Raw genomic sequence first — 17,496 nt, forward strand, 5'->3', positions numbered from 1 at the left:
TCGAAAATCAAAAACAAAGTGTCAGAACTCACTGAGCAAAAAACCTCAGCAGTAGTCAGCTTTCAGACAGTGTATTTTTGCAGAAAAGCCACAGAATAAATAATTTTTCTTTCTATTTTTTTTTTTTTTGTTTAACCCCTGAGTAGATTCTGTGGACCACTCTGAATACATAGAAAATGCAACTCACCAATAAGAGGACAAAAAAACAACAATAAAAACCAAAAACAGTGAAATGAGCCCAGAGTTCTGCATCAAGATGCTCACGAACAGGACAATGACAGTGAAGTCCAACCATGCTGGGCTCAACTCTTAAGAAGGGCAGCCTGTCTGCTATTTCATTTTTTGCTCGGGTGTTTAGAATTAGGTTTTAGAAACCCTGTTTTTTCCTTGACATTTCGTTACAGGTCCCATGCAGGTCTTGTCAGCGGACATTACTTTACACTTTGCTTTTAAAGCTTGTGATGGGTCAGCCGAATGAAGGAGTTGATCATAGCCAGTAAATGTGCTGCCTGCAGAAAATGTGGCGGGATGCTTTCAAGAAGTTTGAAAATTCCACTGGCCCTGCTTGTCCCTTTAAGGGATAATAGTGTTTGATCGGGGGTGCAATACATCCTTTGTCACCAGGAGGCAGCAACAATAGTTTGTGTTGGCCCCTGATTTTGAGCAGTTGACCCCCATAGGAGGTATAAAAAAAGCCAGTTTATCCACATTAGGCCAGCATGCTGGGAGGGGAGAAGAGCTGCACAAAGAATGATGGGCAGACGCTGGTATGCCCCTAGAACAGATGGGGTGGGAGGGCATGAAGGAGGCTGGGAAAGTTGGATTAGATATCTCAGACTCAGTTCCTGGGCCTCGGTGTACAACAACTGTGGTTATTAGAAGCTGTTAATCAAACGTGAAACATAATTAGATGGCTTATCTCAGCTTTCTACCCACAATTTCATACATGTGTTCTTTTTTCAAATACAAATAAGAAAAAGATGCTTTTTAATGGACAGGAAACGTGTTTTCATTTTGGTTTTTGCTCCACTTAAGGCTATGTCACATTATGCGACATTTCTAGTGATTTTCAGTTGTAGCTTCATTGACATAATCTTAGCCAGTTAGGGGCAGTCAGTGGTGCACGCCCATGAAATGTAATGTCGTGTAATGTGACATTCCCAGTCCATGACTCACTCCAACAAAAGCAAATGTGCATGATAGCTGACAACCAATGAATGCTCATCTGGAAGTGCAATTCATATGATGCAGCAATGAGGAATAAGGAACGAGGGTGTTTTGGTCCTCACAAACTGAAGAGTGGGCTCATCTCTCTGATGTCTCATGTTTTATGTACCATGACAGAATGGAAAAAAGGGGCAGAGATTACAGATGAATTCGCCATAACCCTCACTGTACAGCACAGGCTCTGTCAGGCAGCACTGTTATTGTATTTCACAAAATGGGGCAAGCATGACTGTGCTGGAAGGTTGGCACGCATTTGCTAAATGTGACATACACAGAGATTTTCAATCATGGAAAATGACACACAGTTCAGAGACGAGATCAGCAACTGAAGTTGACAAATCTGACATACAACATTACTAGAAGTAGCATAACTGTGTCAGGAAATGCTACTGGGGCTTCTTTATATCAACAGCAATACGCCTGCACACTGCCTCACTGTGAATGTGACTGCTAAGTTAGACGTTTTCTTTCTTTTTACTTTTTGTCCTGTTTTGTGATCAGACCATATTGTGTGTGTGTAATATTCATTTATATATATATTTATTCATTTATTTAAAGAGCTTCTGTAAAAAGCTAGATTTCTCCCTAATAAAGGTCTGTCTATCTATCAACGTGACATTGGCTTGTTACAATTCTTGTTGAACAGCTATCAATTACATCAAGGATGTCAGTCTTCATGATGTGTCTTTTTTATCAATTTTAAGGACGACCTGTTTACGAGGTACCAATCGTTACAGGGTAGACATATTTACAAATATCACACCAATTTAGAGTCAAAAACCAACATGTATGTTTTTTATGGGTCCTGGACTAAAAAAAAAAAGGAACTCGGAGTCAACAGTGCTAAGCAATGTGCCACCATACCACCCTTATGGCAAGCCTGTTAGAAAAAAAATGTAGAAAAGTAGACTCTGGTTTAGAAAATATTTTCTTATTTTAGCAGCAAAGTAAAATTTGACATTGCTAGTAATTTCACAGGGCAAGCCATCAAATTAAGTGACACTATCCATTAATAGCTTATATTCAAGAATTGTGCTGGAGTCAAAGCCATCAACCACTGCAGCCTTTCAGGAGCTGTGAGTGAGAAGCCCTGGTCGGGAAACTGGGAATGGTGGGAATGGGAACTTTATATACCACTCATTTGCAATACCTGCATCCTTTTTTTGTTTTTATGGCAACCAAAAACACAGATCTGAAAAAAAGCTTCACTTCCATAAATGACCACCCATCACAAGCTTTACAAGATCAAAAGGTAAAACCAAAATCCATTTTTACAAGCCCTTACTTCATATTCCGATTCAATGGTTGTCACAGTCCTTCTTAGACCAGAAAGCAACCAACCGACGGAACTTTGTTAAAGGAGACTCTTTCTTAATTTAACAACCTTGTTAGTTCATTTAGACCAGACATCATTAACAAAGGAGACAAATAAAAGCTGAAAGCGTCAAAACATTTGGGAGTAGAGCCCTCTAAACTTTAAAGGTGTGTCAACTGGTCTAAAGTAAAGCAGTATTTCAATATTTTGTAAATTGGAAGAATTCAAAAATTTGCAACTTTCCTATGCTGCAGGTGAGTGCGTCAAGTTACCCATAAACCCCTTGTGCTTGTTATCTTTTTTAACTTCAGCTGTTTAATTTACTTAGAGGTTCCTACTTAAGACCGTTCGATATGTTAAAAAATGTTCCAACTGCATACGTTTCCGTCACTCTAAAGGAAGTCATGACATTGGAATCAGCTCCTTGTTTTTAATGCCCCTAAGTTATTTATCCCTGCTTATGCTGTTAATACTGGCAAAGGTTGCCAATGGAGCCTGTGATGAAAGGCTAGTCTAGCTGAAACGTCAATGTCACAATGATTTACATACAAAATACATGCGTACATGTGGGATATCATCTCCTTGGTAATGCACAGACTTTACTTTTTCATCCCCTGCAAACGAAGGAATAAATGCCTGCAATGATGCTGGGCTTCTGCAGGGACACTAAGGCCTCGGCTTTCTGGTTTTGGTTGTGGGATGGAATCAGAAATTAGCCGTGACATGAACTAGAAAAAGTAAAAGACATGGCAGTTGTTACTGGGTTCAGGCTTTGCTTCTGCACTGAATTTTGCTGCCATCGCTGTCCGCTTTTCCCTCTTCATTTTATGACGCCAACACGCTTCTCCTGACAAAGTCCTCACCTCCAGGGTGCAGTTGGCCAAGATGGAGTTTCGCACTGCTGCACTGGATGTCGGAATCTCTCATTTCAGCATCAGAATAGTAGCCATCAATCTCACTGTCAAACAACAAGGCGTCCTTTCCTATATGTTCACGGCTTGCAGCTGGGCCAGGGCTGCATGCTTTTGATTTGGACTTACCCTGTTTTGGTAGTCTGAACCGTACCACAGCTTTAGCTGCCTCAGGCACTTTGACTGGATGGCTGAGTTCCAGATTTTGCTCAGGGTGGATGCAACTTTGACTTTTCTCCTCGGAATTGTGACAGGAATTCATTTTAGTAACTGAAGGCTGTGTGACTCCTTTCCCAGAATCTAGTTTGGTCTCACTGTTTCGGCGGTTATGGTTCTGTACTGTTTTGGAAGGTTTTGATTTCTCTACGTGGTTTGAAGATCTTCTTGAAGAATTCACACTCTTGTCTTGGGTCCCTGGTTCATCAGAGTGTCCACAGTCCTTGCTTTCCTTTGAGGAAGAAGAGGAAGTGGTCTTGAGATTCTTCCCCTTTGAGGTCCCCCTAGCTCTTTTTCCAGCCTGGGGCGTCTTCCAGGCAGGCTTTACTGAATGGTCCATCATGAGGCTCAGAAGGCTCTGTTCATCCTGAAGCAGCTGATCGGACAGAAGGTTGCCAGTTTTTTTCTTTTGTCGATCATGGAGAGACCACTGATTCAGCATATCCTCTGTAGTGATCTGTACAGACTGTGCAAGCCAGCTATTGAAGAGAGCCTCGTCAATTGGAAAAGTCTTTGACAAACCTGCAAGACAAAAAAATATGTTTGGTTTAAAGTGAAAATGTTAAGTGGGTATGCACTGGCAGGCATGCTATGACTGAGCCCCTTCTAATCGTAAACATGACTTAGGACCTTACAATACGGGGTAGGGCTGTAAACAGAATCAATTCTTTTCACATGTTAAACAAGCAAATTACAAATCACAATAATTGGACTGCATCCTTCCATCTGCTGAACCTGCTTAATTAGTGCCTCACATGGGAGCACCCAGAATGATTCACTATATGGGGTTCAAACACTTTAAATGAGTTTTGTTATCTGAACCAGGAGCATCCAAGCAGCAAATGTGTGGCCATGGTGCCATATATGTGGACAGAGATGGATGCTTCTTCCACTGTGCTGTCAGAGGAAACTTTGGAAAGTAAAATGTCCTACAGCCAAGCCTATGGAAGACCACAGACTGGCAGCCATGCATGGTACCAAGAGGGTGAGTCAAGGAAGGTGATGCCTAAATGTGAACCTCATCTAGAATACTGTGTGCTGTTACAAAGAGACATGTCAACAAAGTCCAATGAAGAGTGACTACTAGACTCTGTCTAGGGCTATATTCTTAGTATTATGAAAAGAGGTAGTACGGTAGATGTCATCCCTTACCATAAAACGAGTTCTTCATTAAAAACAGGATTAGAGATGGAAATCTTGTGGGTACATTTAAAAAAATATATTAAAAAGGGCCTCCCCATCCAGAGTTACCAAGCTGCATATTAAACAGTAGTAACTTGAGGACTTTCAAATCCCAACTAGATTGATGGGCTTTGTTCTTGCCAATACATTTCTTACTTTCTTAAGTGCAGGAGATGAGGTGTAAGACTGCAAAGCACAATGGTATCAGTTCAATAGATGTTCTTCACTTGACCTGCAATTGTAAAACAACTTGTCATTCTGTTCAATATAAAACAGCACTAAAAACTTTAAGTTTGGCATATTGATAATCAACCAGCTTGCATAAAAAATATTCAACTCAGAAACAGCTGAGGAATAAGCAAAGTATAAATAACCTAAATTTATAAATGTATTAAATAAAGTTCTATCTAAACACAATCAGCAGAAGGCCCTGCAGATGTAGCACTACCTTTCTTGGGGTGTGCCAAGGCTACTAACTGGCATCCTTCAGTTTACTAGAACTGCCGATGTAGTTCGGGGTTGCAGGGAGCTGGCAACTTTATTTGGTGCAAAGTTTACTATGTCGAGTTTAGAGTGTCTGGTCAGTCTGAGATACATACCTTTCAGATTTAGGAAGAAAACAGCCAGAATCCATGAAACTTCTACAAATCTACAAAGACAGTGACCAGGGTGTGGCTCAAAACCCATTCTTGTAGATATCTATGGCAGCCATGCTAACCACTATGCCACACATAGAGTGGTATTGTTTTACACATTTCCACAATACAGTACGTGCTGTGCTAGATTGACTGACCTCTTCATGTCCACTCAGTGTGTTTATTTAACACTTCATAGAGTGCCTGCCTTGTTATCACTGACTGAACAAAAACAAAAGGTTACATCACTCAAAGACAGAAAAATGGAAATCACACAGAAATTGGGTGCACAGATATCACTGCAGATCTCCTTATTATCACAGGAGACCTCAACCTTGGGTGGCATTCGATAATAGTAAAAAAATGATTCATTCAATGTTGATTTTAAATTTCTGCAAATAATGACATTGTACTGTCATTAAAACCCTAAAATTATAGCTGCCTCATTATAAAGGGGACTTGAGTAAAAGTCTACCATTATTGTTTTAGAAGTCCACATAAAATACATTTAATACTAAATGTTATTTAAGGGCGGCATGGTGGTGCAGTGGGTAGCGCTGCTGTCTTGCAGTTAGGAGACCCAGGTTCGCTTCCCGGGTCCTCCCTGCGTGGAGTTGGCATGTTCTCCCCGTGGCTGCGTGGGTTTCCTCCATGTACTCCGGTTTCCTCCCACAGTCCAAAGACATACAAGTTAGGTGCATTGGTGATTCTAAATTGCCCCTAGTGTGTGACTCCTGTATTTTGCATGTAGTGTTTGTGGCTTCTGTGGTGGGCTTGCGCCCTGTGTTGGCTGGGATTGGCTCCAGCAGACCCCCGTGACTCTATAGTTAAGATATAGCGGGTTGGATAATGGATGTTATTTAAACATGTCCATCTGTATATTGTTTAGTGTTTTATGTATGATTACATAGCTGCCAACTTAACCTAGATTTCCTTGCACTGATAAGCTGGTAAAGCTGATTATCACTTGTCACTCTACCTATTGCAGACAAGTAATAGAATAATTAAAAAAAATATGTGATGTCTCTTGCCCTACATGTACCTTCAGCACCTTTCCTCTGTATTCACGTGTGTGTGAATGTCTCTTCACTGGTGCTCCCTCTCTCGAGCATGTTCTTGTAAAGCCTGCTTCTCAGATTCTCTCATTATTTTCAAGGTGCCTTTCTCACCTCCTGTACGGTTTTATATTTACCTTCTTTGAAGGCGACTCTCTCAGCAAGTCACCCACTCCTTTACTCCTTCTTGTTCATCTCACTCTTCAAATTCCTCTTTCATCGCATGACCAAAGCCAAACAGACCAATCACACCAAAGCCAAATTCACCAATGATATGTGTCTGAGGGACTAGCCAAACAGTCCTTTGTGTTTTATTATATAGTAGATACATTTTACAGACCTCAGACCAAGTAAACTGTACAGTTAAGCTTCATGAATGTCTTTTGATCAATGAGGAAATACTGAAGTCTTTGTATGGAACCTTCATATTGAACGACCCTTGTTGTATTTTCCAAAACAGACTGTTTTGTGCCTGCATAAGCAAGTATAGTTTAGCCAAATGACAACTTGTACGCACTTTTTGTAACAACTGCCAACATTTTTTTTTACAATATATTAGATTGTTGCAGTCATTTAAATGATATCATGGCATCACGTTTGGATAGTGACACAACCGAAACCTTGCTGTGATAAGCACTTTCACGCAGGGTGTTCATAAAGTACAACTGTTGTGATATATGGTCGGCCATTCATCCCGGTTAATACCCCCAGATGGAGCCCTCCCTGCAGCATGGAGGTGCCTTGAATGCCAGCAGGGAATTATGGACATTGGAGTTTTCCTTTACAGCCCTGCTGGATACCACAGGGGCTGCTAGAAGGCGCTGCAGGGAGGAGCACCGACTATTTGCCCTACGCCCCAGAAGTACAGTATGTCCAAGAGGAATGACGTGCTTCCGGGTTGAAGAAAAATTGAGTTTTCATCTGACCCGGTAGTGTTCCTAGTCACATGGATAGAGAGAGCGAAACACTTCCAGGTCAAGGACTATAAAGGACTGGGGAAAACACCAGAGCGTGGAGCTGAGCTGGGTGGAAGGGTGGCAACGCGTCTGGGAGTGGTGGATTGGTTTATTGTGATAGAGTATTGTGGAATTTATGAGTATTGTGGAGAGGAGGGTGCTTTGGGCACTGTGCAGTTCAAATAAAATAATAATTTGGACTTTTATCTGGTGTCTGACATATTCTCCGAGGGTTCAAGAGGACGATTGCGCCCTCTGTCTGTCACACTGTACAACGCACAACCTAATTTTTATGGCATACTGCATGCATTTTATTTAAATAGAATCCTGCTTTATCATTGCTCTTGCTACGCCCACTCAAACGTCGATGATGTTTACTTTACATGACGTGTTTTCGTAACGAGAAAGAAGACTTTACTTACCTACAAAGAATTAATGCATTTTGAATATGTAACTGCATTTAGCTCTTTTACTCAGTTTTTGTACATCATCACAGTTAAATTTTAATCATTGACACAAAATGACAAATCCTTTAACAATCCTATAATCCAAGGTAATACATTTGTTACCCAGATTACTTGAGAAGAAAAAGATGCACCTGGGGTGTTAGATGGGATCCTGCTTTTTCTGGTACAAAACTTTGTGTGCGCTGATAATAGTCCCCTCCCGTCAGCCCCAGCACTCTTCTGCTGCCTGACAGCAATTGTAGTCGCCATGTGAGCTCTGGTTTTTGGGGGTTACTATCTTGTCTATAGCTTATATTTTAAGCTGGACCAATGGCAATGCACATGTAGTAGACACAGATCCTGTGCTCTCAGCTCATATAAAGCGTATAAGGACAATATGTTCTAAATGAAACATCAACGACTAAACGAAGAAGAAAGAGAAGCGTGGAGAAAAGAGACCCAAAAGAGTTGGAGAGAAAAATAATGCAGATAAGAGATTATGAAAGCAGTGGAATTTGAAAGGCTCAAAAAAAAAAATGATGGCGCAATACACATGCAGAGAAAGGTAAAGAATATGAAAGCAGTAATATTTGAAAGTATTGTAGTGTCCCAGCCAGGTGGAAGCCTTTTGTTTTTGAGTGACTGTTAGGTCCGATTGAGGGAGGGCGGAGTACAGCATGGAAGACTACCAGCGGGGTATTGATTGATGCGGTAAGGGGGCAGGATGGGAGGAGGGGTTGGAGAGGGTACTAGAAGGTTCTGTTTGGGGTTACGGAGTCGGCGTTCTTTTTCTTGAAATTTTTGTGAGACTTTACGAAGTCTGTTTTTTTACTTCTCTTTTCGAGCCGGACGCGGAGGTCACTACAGTATCAAAGAAAGGTAGTAAAGATTGTATTAGCACACACAAAAGGAAATTACTATGTGAAAAAAGGGAAATTAATCGTCACGGACCAGGTGTAATTGAAAAAACAGCAGGACAAAAAGAGAAATAAAGAGTAGAAAACAAAGTAAAACGTCATAAAGAGGTTCAAAAAGGAGGGGGCTAAACACATTCAGAGCAGGTTAGAGATAATGAAAACAGTGGAATTCAAAAGACACAAAAAATGTAGGCATGATATACATGCACAGCAAGTTACAGAATATACAGTAAAATCAGAAAAATTCAAAAGTATCAAAAAAAGATAAAGATCACATTAGTGCTAAAAAAAAGAAAGTATTACTCTGTGAGATAACGGAAAGGCGAATAGAGATCGAATATATGGACATAGGTGATATGTCAGAAGTATGGAAATATTGTATGGGAGACTTGTAGATCGTCTAATTTGTGTTGCCATCAGGGAAAAGTAGTGTTTCTACACAATGAAGAGGCGTATCCAAGAGAATTAAAAGATTTGATGTTTGGGGAAAGTGAAATCCACAAACAGTTGGTCAGTCATTTCCCAACCCGCTGTATCCAAAAACAGGGTCACGGGGGATCTGCTGGAGCCAATCCCAGCCAACACAGGGTACAAGTCAGGAATAAACCCCGGACAGGGTGCCAGCCCACCGCAGAAGCCACAAACAGTAAAGGCAAAATATAGGAGTCTATAATAATCTTTTTACCTTCACATCATTCAATGCTCAAAACGTAGATTTACACAATAATGGACCATACACTATGAGAATCTGTGGTCCCGCAACAGTTAAAACAACAACAAGTTTAATTTCGAAGAAAACACAATTCGGTCAGGTGTACATTTATAATCATGGAGAAGAGATGAAATTTTAACAGGCGACAAGAAAGGTAATGTAGTATATATTCCTCGTATAACATTAGACACCAAAGGAGATCTTGATATGCCATTTGTATTAAAATGTTTACAGTTTCCCGTGAGAATAACTTTTGCTATGACAATTAACAAATCCCAGGGACAAACATTAGAAAAAATTTGATTACTTATTAGAGAAAAAGAAATGATATTCACTCACGGGCAGTTATACGTTGCATTGTCACAATGTACCTTCAAAAACGGAATACAAATTCAAAAGTGCACTTAATGAAACTGAAACAATTCCAAAGAAAAAAAAAGCTTTAATATTGTATATCTGATTAACCAAACATGGGGGTTGGTGAGCAAAGTGAGCAGGGGGCGGAGCTCACTAGTTAAATTATATTATTATATTATAACATAACAGATTCCAGAGAAATAGTTTATTGTCTCTCTTTATTCTGGAAAACTGTAAAGAAGCTGAATGTATACAATTCCAAGAATGTTGATATATTTCACTAAAATGCAGTTTTATTGTGGCCATTTATACTATTGTTGTAAAACACTAAAAAGGAATGGATGTTTTAAAATTGACAATACATTCAATCTTCAACTGTTCCAAAGGAGTACAGTGTGATGATTTTTACCCCAGGCCAAAGTTTCCCAGAGATGGGATTACACTTGTCACTGATGATCTTGCAAACTAGTGGTTAAGAAACAATGCGATACACAAATGCCTAGAGCAGTGTCAAGTGAAAGAAGACACAAAGGATGGGCAAACATCAACAAAACAGTATCAACTGTAAGCATTGTGACTTTCAAAACCTTCTCTTATGCATTTATTGTAGGTGTGAGTGTCATACAGTACATACAGGTTGGAAGCTGCTGTTGTATGCTGAGGAACAAGTAAGTAGAAACAAGAACATAACAATGGGCTCATCACACCCTAAAGTCCATCTTAATTTAAGTCATGACTGATTACAGTTTGGGATGCAGCAAAAAAAAAAAAAAAGTATGTCTGGACCCACTTTTTCACATGTTGTGGGGAGAGGAATACTGAAAGTAGTACATGGAAGACAGTAGCCTGGTTTGCATGAAACATCAGCCCTTTTGAAGGCACACCTTCAGACACATTTTCATAGCAAGTGTATTTAAAGTTACACATAAACCTAATATTGACATATTTGGGGTATGGAGAAGGCTATACCGGGAGAAAACCAACACATATTCAGGGAGAACTTCACACTACTCATTGCATCTCCATGCAGACAAATATTATATATTCATCTTCTGCCCAAAGAATGTGTAAATATTGGTGATTACTGATGCTGCCCCACAGCTCCAGAATCCTGGATTTGACTCTTGAATTTTGTCTCTCTCTGTGTGGAGGTTGCATGCAGTGACCTCCCTAGGACCATCAGGCACCTAATTTTGTCCTGCCTTACATAGATTAGATTCATTGGCAACAAGCCTTGCATGAACGGATGTAGGTGTCTGCTTGTGTGCTTAGAGATAGGCAAGTTCCCCATCATTGGTTGGTTCCCAAAATGTGCTTAGTCCTGATGGGATGTGTTTTATTTTCTACAACCCTTACCTGAATTAATCCTGTGTAAAAATGGATGGACCAACTGGTCAAGAGCATGCTGCTCCTTATAGATCATGTGCTATTATTCAAATTAAACTTGAAAGATTAAATAAATTACCTGAAAAAATGAAAATTCTTCCAGCAAGTTGATGCCACTCACAGTTCTCTGAGGGGATGCACTGCCACCATGAATCGGTTCAACAGAAAATCTGTGCACAACACCTGCTGTCAGACCCTTAGAGCTCTGAGTTCTACCCAGTTTAGACAGGGTACCAGTTCTCATTCTGGTGGACAGCAACAAGAAGCCAGGCAGGACTACTAATTGAGGGACATTTGCGATGTCACATATCATTCAAGTGTGTGATCAGACTTAAATAAACCTTTCTACACGGTGTACATGGGGAAAATCAGGCTCTTACCAGCATCTTCCCAAACTGCAAGAAGCTCAGAAGCCAAATAGAACTGTAAGCAAATTCTGTTTTCTTGGACTGCCCATCCTTTGCCTCCCCCTATCCCCCTACACAAAGTCCGTATGTCTAACAGTACAGATGTACACATCCCCATTTTGACATGATGGCCACATTTGCATTTTGTTTCTATGTAGCTGTCTTAAGATTGAGCTGTCGTTCCACTTCGTGAAGACAAACAACTGACAGCATGTTTGCTAATAAAGTGGTTTTCGACATCTCTCGGGCTTTTTATTATTGTTAGCTGCCTTGACACACTTCAGCACTAAACAGCAGTGCTGGTGTTGCTTTACACCGAGTGCCAGTCACACTATTTAATTGTGCAGGTCAAGCTAGGCCACCAAGTGCCCTAGGGAGAGCAGAATGCAGTTTATACCAAATCAGTATGAAGGCCCAGCTTTTCTAAGCTGCCTGCCTCTCTGATGTTTTCTTCTTTAATCTGAAAGCTCTCTGTCCCCTTATGCTTGTTTCTTTTTACTTTTTGTTACTATCTATGCTACGTATAATAAGAAAAATGTAATAAGCAATAAGTTAATGTGATCAATGTCACTGTCATTATTGAAAGGTGCTTTCCATGTTGGCACAAAATCGTACCTAAACCATTATCTACCCCCTAACTACTGCTATTTGTGTACAAGGTGGTGTCAGGGATGCCAGGGGCAACGACCCGGCCGGGACGCCTTGAGGGACCAGAAGAGGGTCTATGCCCACCCTGGATCACGTGGGGGCCGCCATCCCGGTTGCTTTGGGGGCCACAGGTAGGGGGCTTGGAAGCCCAACCCTGTAGGGATCCGTGGTCACCACCAGGGGGTGCCCCAATGCCTTGGGGACCCTGGATCTCAGCACTTCCGCCACACCAGAAAGTGCTGGGGGGAAGAGGAGAAGGGACACCCAGAGAGCTTCCGGGAGAACAGCCGGCACTTACACCACACTGGGGCGTGTCCAGGGAGGAATGCCGGGAAACACCTGGAGCCCATCCGGGGTGAAATAAAAGGGGCCGTCTCCCTTCATTTGAGGCTAGAGTCGGGTGGAAGCAGGACAAAGCAGGAGAGGAGAGTGGAGGTGGCCCGAAGAGAAGGCATTGAGTGGCCAGGACTGTGTGGGGTTTGTGTGTGCACTGACTTTATTATTGTAAATAGTGTAAAATAAACGTGTGGTGGTGATTAACAACATATCCGCCTGTCTGTGTCTGGGCCGCGTCCACAGTGGCAATGTGTATCCTATGGTGTAAGTGGCGACAAAGTGAAAGTAGACAAAGTGCGATGAAATTGAATGGTGAACACGGTGGGTCCCCTATAGATAACTAGATTTTGCCCAGAGTAATGTACAAAGATGTTGGGAATAATGTCAGTGACTGTTACTGGTCATTTGCTCCATCAGCAGCAGACAACAGTAGGGTGAGGCCAGCACAGATACCACTGCACAAGCTGTATGCATACTGTACATCCACAGGTGGGAGACAGATAAGGGAAATGATCACAGCAGGGGCCATAGTGTTAATGGCAAAAGAAGTACAGGTGATGGGACCTGTTAATCACAACAGTGACACATAACTTACTGTTTCTTAGAATCATGTTGAAACAACTGAGGCAGATTTAGGCAGAGGTACCTGCACATCTCTGCAGATCTTGAGTTAAAATGGTAAAGTTATAATCGCTATATTTATAATGTCACTACCTAAAGTAAAATATACATTACAGATTGTTAAATATCACAAAGAAGCTTCTCTGTCCCACTCAAGGGATGCTCTTCTATTGCTATACTCACATGAATATACAGTATAGTGGAAATCTCAACTTTTGCACTTCTTGCAAACTATAGTACTTCAAACCTTATGACCAGGACAGCAAAAGAATATGCCACACTGATGTGTACACGAAGGCAATGGAAAACTGAACAAATATTGTGGTGCTAATGTGGAAAAAGGAAAAGAAGTCATAATTTGGGCAGTAAGCATAAGTGTATGCTGTACTGTAGTAACAAAATGCCAAAGGAGTTATCTTGGATCCTCCAGCAGAACATATTAGGCCAGTGTTAAGGGAATTCTCAGTGTAGAGAGAGAGAGAAAGACAGGTTGGAAGCATTCACTAGTACAGCGCGTTGCCCACCCATCACATGACAAACCACCTAAGGATCCCAATTTAAGACCCGAGCACAGCCATGCAACGGATGACACCCACACTATTCCATATTCATTTCCTAGTGTAGGAAGAGGACAGCCATATTATTACCTTATCAATCTATTTGCCCCCCATTAAGCCAGATTATCTAAAAACACAAGATGAACTACCAGAGCTAAGCTGATGACAGTCATGTCATAAATTCTCCGCCAATTAAGTAAAATAACAAAAGACAAAATAAAGGTAAAAAAAACAAAAGTGAAAGTAAGTTCTACATAAAAACAAATATCCAAAAGAAACATTTATTATCTAACATTATCTAATAGGCCCATACATCCCAAACCAGGCCAACTTAAACTTACCATTTGCTTTAAGAAGGCTAGGGTTTAAAACTCGGTTATAGAAGTTGCGAGGCAGCTGACTAGTGGGCCAATATGTACTGTATATGTTATCAGTCATGATATATAAATACATTTCAAATTAGAAATGAATATTTGTTAGTAGAGTTTGTGGTGGTGGCACATTGGTTAGTGCTGCATCACCAGCACTAAAAACCAGAGTAATGTTTTCAAATCCAATGCCCAGTCATCCTCTTTAATAAAACCCCTGCGTGCGTCCAGGTGTCCGTGTGTGTGTATTCTGGTGAAGTGTGCATGCGTGGGGCCGCACGTGTTCAGTCTCTCCCTGTGCATAGAGAGAGAGAGAGAGAGAGAGAGAGAGAGACACACACAGGCGCGCGAGACACACACACAGACACACACACATGCACGCGAGACAGAGACACATAGGCGTGCGAGAGACACACACACAGGCGCACAAGAGACACACACACACACATACACAGGCGTGTGAGAGAGACACGCACACACACACAGGTGCATTGTTCCAATGTTACTTTTCTTGGTTGTTTATTAAATTACAGATTTTTCAATTGTTCATTTTTTCCCTGTGATTAAAACTCATTAACAAAAAGTGTTTTTAGCGATCGGTTCGTAGCACTATAGCGCAAACACTTGCAGTGTTAGTTTTCTCTGTTGTTCAAGGTTTTCTCAGTGTTATTCAATGTTTTTACATTTAGTTTACTATTATGCTGTGGATTCTATGGTTTAATTAACTATATTTGTGCTTAAAAAATATATATTTACATACAGTTTGTACGGTCTGGAATGGATTAATTGTATTTACATACAAGCCTATGGGGGAAATTACTTCGGTTCACTGTATTCCACTTTATTACTGTCAGAGGAAATTACAGGCATTTTACAGAAATACAAACCAGTATTACTGCGAGAGAAAATTAAAGGCACACAATACAGTGACGCATATTACAGCCACATACAAGTCCCTTGCCATTTAATATAGACTGTTCCTACTAATGTTTATGCATTACTGTTCTAGTGCCCGTTATTGTAACGGGCTTAATGTCTAGTTCTTAATATAGAGACTGAAAGTTCTACATGTGTTTGCATGGGGTTTTCCCCTATGGTGCTCCAGTTATTCTCCCATATGTTAAGGCAATCTGGCCAGCAGCCATATAACATGCACTTCAGAAGAGGTCATCCACCTGAAGCTAAGCATGTCTGGGTCCTGCCAGTACTTGTATGGGAGAACATCTAGGAAAAGCTTGGGTTGCTGCTGGAAGAGGTGCTGGTGAAGCCAGGAGGGGGCACTTACCCTGTGGTCTGAATGTAGATTCCAATGCTATAGTGCAGTGACGGGGACACTGTACTGGAAAAATGGCATCGTCCTTTGGATGAGATGTAAAACCGAGGTCTTGACTCTCTGTAGCCATAAAAGATCCCTGGGCATCCTTTGTAAAGAGCAGGGTGTGTCCTAACAGCTCATGTGTGGTGAGTGTACTGGCGGAAAGATGGCTGCCGTTGCATCATCCAGGTGGATGCTACACATTACTCATGATTGAAGTGGCTCCTCCCTCACTATGTAAAAAGTGCTTTGAGTAGTAGGTAACAAATTGTTTTCATTATTATTATTAATTAAATATGAGTGCGGGTGCAGTAGTAGTAGTAATGCTACTGAATATACAGACTATACTAAAATGCTTCCTTGCATTTCTGAGCATGTAGTTGGGTATGGGTGTACAGGTGGACCCTGTGATGGACTGAACTCCCTGTGGAAGGCTGTTTCCACCCTTGTGTTCACAGTGCTGCCAGGACAGGTTCCAGCCCTGTAGCCCTTACATTGATTAAGTAAGTTTGAGAATGTCATGTTATTTGTTAGTAATACATGCATGATGTGTCTGAAAAAGATCAGCAAACATCAGCACGGTGGTGCATTGGCCACCATAGCAGCTCCAGTGGTCTTGGATGCCCAATTACAAATGGAGAAGATAAGTGACCCTGTAGCTCACCTAGCTGCTTGAGTAATGATCCATCCTCTGCTTTCCACCTTTCCTTTATCTCTGGGCTGTCCTTCCTCCGTTCTCTCCGGCGTTCTTTTGTGCCATTCACCTTGCCTTTAGGTCCCTTCCCAGCTTTTTCTGTTTAAAGAAAAATATACAATAAGAGCAGGTATCTCAGTAACTTTTGGTTTACTGCACAAATAAACTGATTTAGTAAAGGAACGATATAAAGAAAAACAGTGACTGGTATGCAAGTTTAAAAATTGAAATTCAAATTTATACATGACACACTGTGAGCTAAACTGCTAGGAAAATCTTTATAAGTGGGTCTTTTTTTAGACAGGAACATCTTGGCAGTTTTTTTTACAAACGGAGTGGCATTTGGGGAACGCCAAGTCTGCTGTCTACTCTACTCATACTGTCTGTTTGGAGGGGCTACACTTACAGGTTTTTCCAAGTGTCCTCTTCAAAAAACAGCTCTTTACTCCATGCTCCCAATCAAGATGAAGAAGAGGAAGAAGATGGCGCTCTGAAGCAAGGACTCACTAGAGGGATGGATCGCTGTAAGCTCCAGGAGGAAGGCAGTGTGATATGTGAAGCAGCCATACCCTCAAATTATATAGAAAGGGTCTCAACATCAGTTTAAGCAGACCCATGGGAGGGCTGCCTGGGCTTATTTTGTTTATTGGTGTAAATTTGTATTATATGTGAGCTGCCATTCCCCCAAGGCAACAAGCAGGAGGATCTGAAAAACAGCCAACACTGTAAAGCATTTACTGTATATAATAATCCATCCATTTGTGAAGGTGCTTATTCAATTCAGGAATGTGTCAGTAGGAATCTTTAGGCAAAATAAAACGTGCAATTGTGTAAAACACTGTAATAGTCTTGTACATGCGTTTACATGGCACCTGGATTGGCCTAGCCATTTATTACTTGTATATTTGTATTTTTTAACAATGCTGCTGTGAGCCCAGCAACAGGTGCTGTTCCTCTGTTTCTGATGGATATGCTATCACACATTTTAAGCCACTTCCTGTTTTTATAGAACAAAATACATCTTGAACCACAAACATTTACTGTATACAGTATACAGTTCTCTTGGATGTGACACCTGCATTATTAATGTACGTCAGCACGACTGAGTAGTTCCTGTTATTTGCTGTTTTTATTTACAGCCACTTTACCATTCTGATTTCCTTTTTTGCTTTTTTAAATAACTCTACTTCTTGTGACAACACAGATACTGATATGGAATACTGCACTTTGTATCT

General features: G+C 41.0%; 1 protein-coding gene across 2 annotated transcripts in view; it reads right to left on the minus strand.

Annotated features, from left to right (window-relative positions):
• Positions 1–1,761: 1,761 nt before the first annotated feature.
• Positions 1,762–17,496, minus strand: part of jade2 (jade family PHD finger 2) — a 323,216-nt gene continuing 307,481 nt past the window's right edge. For both annotated transcript variants that reach the window (XM_039774037.1, XM_039774038.1), the window contains exons 11-12: positions 16,232–16,360; positions 1,762–4,191 (exon numbers count right to left, since the gene is read on the minus strand). In XM_039774037.1, the coding sequence (XP_039629971.1) occupies positions 3,368–4,191; positions 16,232–16,360 (953 nt within the window). In that variant the 3' untranslated portion in view covers positions 1,762–3,367. The remainder of the gene's footprint in view (positions 4,192–16,231; positions 16,361–17,496) is intronic.

This window comes from Polypterus senegalus, chromosome 13 (assembly GCF_016835505.1).
Source record: "Polypterus senegalus isolate Bchr_013 chromosome 13, ASM1683550v1, whole genome shotgun sequence".
NCBI classification, from domain to species: Eukaryota; Metazoa; Chordata; class Cladistia; order Polypteriformes; family Polypteridae; genus Polypterus; species Polypterus senegalus.